General features: G+C 41.5%; 1 protein-coding gene across 2 annotated transcripts in view; it reads right to left on the bottom strand.

Moving 5' to 3' along the window:
• Nucleotides 1-7,163: 7,163 nt before the first annotated feature.
• Nucleotides 7,164-9,834, bottom strand: part of tut4 (terminal uridylyl transferase 4) — a 41,670-nt gene continuing 38,999 nt past the window's right edge. For both annotated transcript variants that reach the window (XM_085387879.1, XM_085387880.1), the window contains 3 exons: nucleotides 8,774-9,338; nucleotides 7,776-7,946; nucleotides 7,164-7,688 (listed from right to left, as the gene is read on the bottom strand). In XM_085387879.1, coding sequence (XP_085244005.1) covers nucleotides 7,600-7,688; nucleotides 7,776-7,946; nucleotides 8,774-9,338 — 825 coding nt within the window. In that variant the 3' untranslated portion in view covers nucleotides 7,164-7,599. The remainder of the gene's footprint in view (nucleotides 7,689-7,775; nucleotides 7,947-8,773; nucleotides 9,339-9,834) is intronic.

Raw genomic sequence — 9,834 nt, 5'->3', positions numbered from 1 at the left:
TCTGATTACTTTTTAAAAGTAACGAGTAAAGTAAGGGATTACTATCGCGAAAACGGTAATTAGATTACCGTTACTTTCCCGTAGGAACGCTGCATTACTGCGTTACTAAAACCGTGATTTTTTTGCGAGAATGTCTCATGACAATGATGTAAGCGAGTGCGACGTTCGTGACAACAGCTGTGTGCAGATCAACAGTGGATCATATATCGAGTGCGGGAGAGAGTATGAGCGTGCAGCGTTTAAAGCGTGGAAGTACTGATCTTACTTTGAGTTTGATTCCATAAAAAGTGACAAAAACATTAGTGTCCGTTGTGCGTGGGAAGAAAACTTCTTTTTACAGCGAAAAAAACCCCTAAACTTCCGAGCAAGCACCGAGTGCGCTACGACGTAATGGGAAATTCACAGAGAAACTCGCGGATTCTTCCATTGACTGCGGCACACCTGCACCACGCACACCTCCGCCTACGCCACTCCTGCTATACAGGTGAAAATAGAGCAAAAGGACCGCTAGTCTGTGACTTTATTTATTTTCTGCTGTGTTTTACTTGCATCTATTTGAAAGACTGAGTGTAAACACAAAAAATATTTTATTTTATGTGCTGGAATTTGCAGAAAATAGATTTAAATGTTAAACTAATTTCTTCCTGTCAGAGAATGGAGCATATAATTTAATTTTTGCTTGATGCATAAAGTTAAAAGATTAAAACTGATAAAACAAGTTTAAAAAAAAGAGACTTTTCCATTTGATTACATTTTGTATGATGGATTATGCAGAAAAAGTAGAATTGGGCTGAAAGATCTATTGCTTTATTACCTATTCAGGTTGTAAATCGTGTTTTTAAAAAGTAACTAAGTAATTAATTACTTTTGAAAATAAGTAATCAGTAAAGTAACGGGATTACTTTTTGGGGGAAGTAATCAGTAATTAGTTACTGATTACTTTTTTCAAACTGCACCCAGACCCAGGTGGTGTTACCCTTTCCCCTGGTGTGGAGAGAAGCAGACCACCCCGACTCAGCAGCAGCAGGGAGGCCCCACACTCCAGACCCCAATCGGACAGCCAACTCCTCCTCCTAGCCCATATGTAGTGTTGATGCATGTGTGTTCTAAGGTGCATTTAAAACCCAGGAGGGCATGGAGCTACCTGCCAGAGAGCAGCAGGTAAGCGCATAGCCCCTCCTGCTAGCCCTCAATGTCTACGTGTATTTAAAATTGAGAGGTGGGCAACGACGCCAGGGGTGAGGTTGTACACCCTGATGGTAATTTGGAGTCTGTGTATCGTGCCCACCCCCAAGATCCTATATGTATGTGTTATGAGAGTGTGAGTAATGTGAATGTCTAAGTTGTGGGATAAAATTGACGCACAGGCAGCCAGAAGGGGACAGAGGGGAGGATGCCTCCCCTGCACCCTGGTGACACACCTTTACCCCAAGGCCCTGCATGTGTGGGTGATTGTGGTGGAGCGGGAAGAGGGAGGCAGCTGGAGATGGGGAGGGAAGGAAGGGAGGGGCAAGTGACCCCTCCCTGGGGCCAGCTCCACCGCTGACCCCAGTAGGCACCCCTACACTCTGCAACCCGCCAGGGAAAGGGGGCCCAGGCCCATCCGGACCGGGGCCCAGTTCAGCAGCACCGCTGCTGTATATTTTGGAAAGTAATTTGGGGGTTTTAAGAGTAAGAAATTGTACCACACTTGGTGGTGTTTGTAGTTCGACTTGACCCGGTTTAAATTTCTTTTTTACTATGGATTTAATTTGTTGATATTCTAAAAATCTTTTCTTGTTGATCCCCATATTGTGGAACTAGTCTGTCTAATGGAATAAATTTTGTTCCTTCTAATATATGTTCTAAGTATTTGATTCCTTTACCACTCCAATATGGAAAGTTTATCATATTATTGTTTTGTAATATGTCAGGGTTGTTCCAGATAGGCGTACGTTTGCATGGGATTAATGAAGACTCCGTCAATTTTAGAAACTCCCACCATGCTGTCAGAGAGAAGCTGATGTTGATGCTTTTGAAGCATTCATGTTGTTGGATGTTTGAGCTGATAAATGGTAGATCTGAAATCTCTAGATTATTGCAAAGTGCTTGTTCTACATTTAGCCAAGGTTCGTCTAAGAGGGTATGTTTTAGCCATCCTGAGATAAATTGAAGCCTGTTGGCTAAGAAGTAGTGCTGAAACTTAGGTAGTTCTAATCCTCCTCTATCCTTGGTCTTTTGTAGTGTTTTTAAGCTTATACGTGGGGGTTTATCTTTCCAAAGGAATTTGGAAAATATTGTAGTTTCGATGTTTTTAACTGCATGAGTAGTCTATCAAATTAAGTAATCTACGTGTATTTGTTGATGAGTGCCTACCTTTTATGAAACCAGTTTGGTCAGGACGAATTAAGAGGGGGGTTATTTTCTCTAATCTCTTTGCAGATTATTTTAAGGTCTACATTTATAAGGGATATTGGACGATAGCTTGAGGGATATACAGGGTCTTTGCCTGGTTTTAGCAGGAGATTAATGTTTGCAGAATTCATATTTGATGGAAGTCTGCCCCTTTCTTTGATTTCCAACAACGTTCTGTAAAAAAATAGTGCTAGAATCGTCCAGAATTCTTTGTAGAATTCTGCAGGAAAGCCGTCTGGACCTGGAGCCTTATTATTGGGCATACTTATCAGGGCTTCCTGGAGTTCACCTGGTGTCAGTGGTGAATCCAGTGCCATTGCTTGAGTGTCCAATAATTTTGGAAGAGTTATGTTGTCCAAAAACTGATCAATTTCTTTTTTAGATGGGTTTATTTGTGGTGCATACAACGTTTTATAGAAATCCCTGAAAATGTTGTTTATTTGTTTCGGGTCATATATTGTGTTCCCAGATGAATCTTGAACAGCACATATAGTTGTTTTTTCTTTATTTATTTTTACTGGTTTGCTAGAAATTGACCAGATTTATTACCATGTTCATAATTTTGTAAGCGTAGTCTTTGTACTAAGAATTTTGTTTTTTTATCAATTATCTCATTTAATTCTAGTTTTGTTTCGCGTATTTTGTTCAATGTTTCCTGATCTTGGTGTGACACATAAGCTTCTTCTAGTGATTTGATGTTTTTTTTCTAATTCCTAAATATTTTTGTTTTCTTCTTTCTTTTTATGTGATGAGAAAGAAATTATTTTACCTCTCATCACAGCTTTCCCTGCTTCCCATAGAACAGAGGCAGATATTCCGGGAGTGTCATTATAGTCTAAATATAGAGTCCATTCTTTTTTTAAATATTTAATAAAGTCTTCATCTTTAAGCAGTGATGTATTAAATCTCCAGTTATTACTTGGCGTAGTGTTATTCTTGTGCATTAGTGTTAAAGATACAGGAGCATGATCGCTGACAGCTACAGGGTGAATCTCAGTGTCTGAAATGTCACTCAGCAATGAGCTGCTGACCAAAAAATAATCCAGACGAGAGTAGGAGTGATGAACATGTGAGAAAAAAGTATATTCCTTACTGTTGGGGTGAAGGGAGCGCCATGCATCGCAAAGGCCAAAGTCTGTTTGATTATATTTGTGGACTGCCAATTATGCTGAGTTCCTGCTGTATTGAGCCTATCCATTTCTTCATTTAGTCCAAGGTTGAGGTCGCCTCCAAGAACAAGTGTGCCATCTAAGTGTTCAGAGAGTGCACTGAAAAAACCGTGAAAGAATGAGGGATCATCAACATTTGGACCATATACACTTACAATACATAGCTTTTTATCAAGTATAGATAGTTTAATGATTAAGAATCTGCCCTCTGGATCTATAACTATATCGAGTACTGTGAAATTAATATTAAATTAATTAATATACTGTTTATGTAATAGCATGCCACATCTGGCCTGATTGTGGTTTGGTGTATATGGCCCAGGCTCATAGAAAACAGGTCTGGCCCGGTTCCGGCATCAAGCTGGCACTTCTAACTGACTGGTATCATGGCAGGGTGTATGTCAACCAGATGTGGGCCAGGTCTGGCAATGATGGCAATATTTATGTTCCTATTTTCCTATTTTAGTTAGAAGATACAAATGCCATTTTGCAATACTATACTGCTATGGTGGCCAACGTTTCAAATGCAGGTTTGACAAGTTTGTGAGTGTACATTTTATCCAAAACCTAGTGAGGGTTTACTCATATTTACCACTGGATGGTTGTAGCTCAGGAGGTAGAGCAGGTCACCTACTGATCAGAAGGTTAGTGGTTTTATCCCTGGCTCCTCCAGTCTGCGTGTCAAGAGTGTGAATGTAGTTAGCAAACACTCAGTTTAGAGAAAGTGTGTGATTGGGTGAATGTGACGTGTTGTATGGAGCACTTTGAGTAATATGGGTGTGGCGGGGCGTGGCCTGCGGTGCCGTGCAGAGGAGGCGGACACACCTGCACGGCATCCGCAATCACGCCCCGTCGAATTAAATATTGTACTGGTTCCTGTGGTTGGCGTTGTTGTTGTGGTTATTATGTTGAGCTGGCAGTGGGAGAGCTGCAGCTCTGGGTGCGGATGTACAGCAACCGTGAAAGTGTTAATAAAGTATGCTGCAAAGCATGAACGTGCACCAGGATCTGCCGTGGTCGTTTACAATGGGAGAGTAGAAAAGCACTATTTAAGAATCCGTCTATTCACTGTCTGAACAGAGTTACGTCATGTTACTTTTGCACTACTATGTTCCGGCACATGTTGTTATTACATGGCTTGATTAAGGTACACATTAGGCTGACATCTGGGGCCAGAGCTGAAACTGTTCTGGACCAGCACAGGGCCAGCAGTGTGTCTGCAACTGGCCATGTGCTGGCCCATGTGTGGGTTTACCTCTGGTAAACCAGATCTGGGCCACCAAAGGTACGTCATTCTTTGCGGTATGTGGGCCATGTGTAAGCACATTGTGTGGGACAGATCCGGGCCATACCAATTTTGCTATGTGGGATGAATTATGTAAAAATGGAAACATCATAAAATTGAAAATGAACATAAAGTAACATGTACTGAATAGAACATCAGTATGGCCATCATTATTTGCTTGGAAAGTCTAAAGTTCCATGGCTTTGAATAGCCAAAGAACACAATGCCCAGCTTAGAGCGACTAAAAGTAACTTCTTTTAACATTCTGTCCACTAATAATAGTAATTTGAAAAAAAAATATTTGGCATTTTTCATCAGTTTGGGTTCCTCTGTTTATAGTAATTAACCCAAGTTTTAGAATAGAATAGAATACCTTTATTGTCACTATACAGTTGTACAGTGAGATACAGAGCATCTCCTACTCAGTGCAAACATGCAGGGGGAGGGCTCTATCCGCCTTAGTGCAGCTTCCGTACCATACCGTGATGCAGTAAGTTAGCAGGCTCTCAATGGGCGAGTGCTGGAAGGTCAGCAGAGGATGTCTGGGATGATTGTACTAAAGGCTGAGCTGTAGTCCACGAAGAGCATTCGGACATAGCTCTGCCGCTGTTCTAGGTCACTCAGCACAGAGTGGAGGGCGATGGAGTCTTCTGTGGACCCGTTTGTGTGGTATGCAAACTGGTGGGGGTTGAATTCTGGGGGGAGGTAATCCTTGGTGTGCTGAAGGACTAGTCTTTCAAAGCATTTCATGATTACCGGCGTGAGGGCCACAGGGCGATAATAGTTCAGGCTGGTGATGGGAGACTTCTTTGGCACTGGGATGATTGTGGCTGATTTTAGACAGGATGGGATGGCTGCTTCATCCAGTGAGAGGTTGAATATTCTGGTAAAGATTAGGGTGAGCTGGTGGGCACATGCTGTTAGCACTTTACTTAGCACTGACCCTGCGCTGTATTCACCTAGAGGCACTGTGTGTAAAATCAATTTAAATAGCTCTCATGCTTAGTCTGGGTTTTAGTTTGGTGGCCTCTTGTCTGGGGCGACCGTGGCTCAGGGGGTTGGGAAGCGCATCTGTAACCGGAAGGTTGCTGGTTCGATCTCCAGGCTCTCTGTTCTGGTCATTGTGTCCTTGGGCAAGACACTTTACCCTACCGCCTACTGGTGTTGGCCAGAGGGGCCGATGGCGCGATATGGCAGCCTCGCTTCTGTCAGTCTGCCCCAGGGCAGCTGTGGCTACAACCGTAGCTTGCCTTCACCAGTGTGTGAATGCGAGAGTGAATGAATAGTGGCATTGTAAAGCGCTTTGGGTGCCTTGAAAAGCGCTATATAAATCCAATCCATTATTATTATTTCTTGTGATGAGTCTTACTTCCACTGTCTTCTTATTCCCAATGTATCCCTGCTGTGTTATGCATCTGTCTCCAATTCATCCAAACCATTTTAAATTACAATAAAGAAACACCAGAGCATTAACCACAGCCGAATACTGTGGATCGACACATTGCAATTATAATTTTTGCCTTTTTCTTTGTTTATTTTTTCCATGTTGTATTATAACTTACAAGGATTTGGCTCCCTCCCTATTAGATTATATCGACACAGAACAGAGAAGTGCATCAGGGCTGTGACCACAAAAAGGAGAGAAGAAATCGCTACTCGGAATGCTAATGTTTCAAAAGTGATTCAGAGCAGCGTTCGATCTCAAATCAAATGGGACTTATCACATTAATGCTAGATTAGATCACAGTGCTGCTGTGGTTGGTTGTGCATGCCTTTAGAGGCAGGGTCTGCTCACTGAATCAACTGTAACAGCTGTAAAGTGCTGTTGTGAAATTGTTCTAAAACACTGAGGACCATGTTCCCATTTGTGAAAACAGCACCATTGCTTTCTTCTTGCCATTAGAAAGAATGCACATCTGTACTCGACTACAGAAATCTCTTCAACTGGCATCTTTAATATACGTTGTACACATTACTGCTTCCACTCTCTATAGTATCTCAAGAAACATCAGCGCAGCTGATTAGAAAGATAAAAGAAGTCTCAATCTTAATGTTACAATGTGCACTAGTCCACTAAGCATCTGGGTGCAAACGTTTTGGGGGGCTTTCAGTGGAGCCAGTGTACCTAGATGGAAGGAAATTGAAATATTCAATTTCCTTCCATCTGTTCTCCACATGGACTCAATGCAGTCACAACCTGCTCAAACATCATTGCTTGTAGTCTGAGTTCTAATGACCAAAGCACAAATGCAAACTAGATCATACATATTATGCTGGAGTGTTGGTAAGAGACATAAACACACAGGACACAGTGAAGCGGTTTGCTTTTTTGTTTATTTTTTTATAGCTTTTTTTTCCATTATTATTTAAGACTTTTCCCCTTTTTTCTTGCTATCAATGCTTTTGGCACTACATACTTAGGGTGACATGTTAGATTGTTTTTAAAACAAACATCTATTCAAAGCCTTCATCTTGTGGCAAGCAAAGTATGAATAAAGCTAATAAAAATAAAGGTTTACATTTGTCCTCCTTACTTTACACATAAAATAAAAACACTTTTTTGGACCCCCTCAAAAACGGGGGTATTAAAATATTTGACATTTGTATCACAAATCAATGTAATGACACAAAAAGTAAAACTTAAAAACTGTACAAAAATGATAAAATTCATTTTAAAAATCGTCTTGTGATCAAATGATGCTTTATGCGTTGTTTTACTGACCATAAGCCTGATTAAAAAAAGATGCCAGTTTACTTCTTCTGTTGGATGAAATTCAGATTCACTGGATGCCGGACATGAGGGACCAGTGGGAAGTTGGGATTCGGATGCATCATAGAACCTAAACAAAGAGAAAAGAAATCCCTTAGAAAAATAATGTCTCTTTTCCAAAAGTAATAAAAAAGCATTGCTGTTCATCATATCTAACCTTGGGCCACAAAGGGTTTACCATGGTGGTAGCCTCCGTTGCCCTGCTGGATGAAGTTCTGGGGCATTCTGTAGGGCCAGGATGGAGACAGAGTGTACTGAGGGGTTTTATTGTGCTCCCATAACCGAGAGCCTTGGCTCACAGCTACAAATGAAGCCGGGTGGCCAGACTCTGTAGACAAAGGGGAAAAAAAATCTTTCTGTAACTGTCAAAAAGAGACAATTGGTACCGGTAAGAATTTTAATCCTAGTGCAGATTTTGCAAATCAAATGGTGTTTTGTGGGTGCAGCACCCATAAGGTAGTAATCAGGATTAGACTAACAAGCTGAAATCAGCATGCCACAGGGAACTGCAGAAGGGTCAACACTGAAAATGCTGACTACTTGCATAAATTTGATTTATTTACAAATTAAATCATTAAAACTTGTGAAATGCTTATGACTATAATAATATCATAGAAAATTAAAAAAAAAACCAAACAAACCAAAAAAAACCCCAACTAAATACAAACTAAAACAGCTAAGTGTATGAAACTGACACTGACAAGCCTCAGAGCTCGGGTAGACTGTCGCTCCTGTGTACCTCGTTCTTTTCACTAACATTTTTAAATTGTTAGGGTCAAGAAACAATCCTCGGTCTCATGCACAATCTTTTTGACAACTGCAAACTCATGAGGGTTTGGTAACATTTCCTCTACATTTGCACCATTTTCTTTAGCCTCTCCTAGCTGTGATTGAGATCTGCAGTTTCCTAAGACATACACAACCTAAATCCGAAACATCATCCTGGAACAAAAACTCCAGATTTACTTCTGAATGAAAGAATTCCTTGATTTTCTCTGTAAAGAAAGTGCAGACTCTAAAGCAGCTATACCTGAGCACTAGAGTCAGGTGATTGTGTAATAAAATAAGAAATGGTTTGATGCTTTTATTTAAAGCTAAAGATAGAGACAGAATCCCACACAGACAGATGGTGACCCCAAATCACCCAGTGAATACCTGACTTGACTACAGTGCCATTGCCCATGAGTGACCCAGGTTGTGCCAAGTGGTTGTGCCAGTGTCCTTCCCGTCCTGGCCCGCTGATGCCCAGCTGTCTCCCCGCCGGCTGGGCGAAGATTATGCTGGGGTCATTCAGATTCATGGTGCTGGGGTTTCCACCTGAACCTGTGGGACTCCCGTTCCCAGACGCTGAACGCAGGGCGAATTTCATGCCAGGCGGAGAGGGGGCAGTGGGAGAGGACGAGGTGAGGACTGGTCCATGGATAGGCCAGGAGGTGGAGGGAAGGTGGACTGGGTGAGTAGACTGTCCCTGGGACTGGTGTGACTGGTGCTGGTGGGTGGGAAGAAGTCCCAGTGCAGTGAGTGCACTTGGGTGATACTGGCCTGGGTGGGAGGTAGGAAAGCTAAGGAGAGAGAGCGGGACCTGGGGATGTGCAGACTGCTTGTGGGGACCAGCAGAATTGGTCTTAGTGTGGGAGGGCTGAGTAGAACTGGAGTGGGTGGAACTTGGGGGAACAGCAGTGGGCTGTGGTGAGTAGGGTGGAGTCTGACGACTATCAGACTATTAGGAAGAAAGGAAGAAAAAAGGAAGAAGTTAAAAATCAGCAATCTGAACAAGTGATGTGCAAATAAGTTCTAATTTTATTTGTTCGTTATTTTTGGATTCACATATAAAAGTGACGACTCTTTAGACCATGTTTTCTTAAATTCATTCATAAATCACACTAACTACAATCTTTTTTATTTTTATGGCAAAATGTAATCATTGGGATTATTGTAGGTTCTTTACCTACAATATAAACTGCCTTGATTCAACTGTTATTGTGATTTGGCGCTGTATAAATGAAACTGAACTAAATATGCCCAGTAAACTTATTTTCTGTTAATTATTTGCATCTCTTTCCAGAAGCATGCACTTAATTTTCAGTTGTTTAAGTGAGAGAAGATCCTATGACCTACAGTAGTTTGAGAGACATTGCAAAGTTTAATAACTTCCTTCATTATGAAAACTAAAACTACACTGAAGAAAAGCGGATCACATGTTGTTACATGCTGCC

This window comes from Rhamphochromis longiceps, linkage group LG17 (assembly GCF_057381845.1).
Source record: "Rhamphochromis longiceps isolate RC_006_pf linkage group LG17, R_longiceps_female_GT1.1, whole genome shotgun sequence".
Classification (NCBI taxonomy): domain Eukaryota; kingdom Metazoa; phylum Chordata; class Actinopteri; order Cichliformes; family Cichlidae; genus Rhamphochromis; species Rhamphochromis longiceps.
This window is presented reverse-complemented; position numbering and strand designations above follow the sequence as displayed.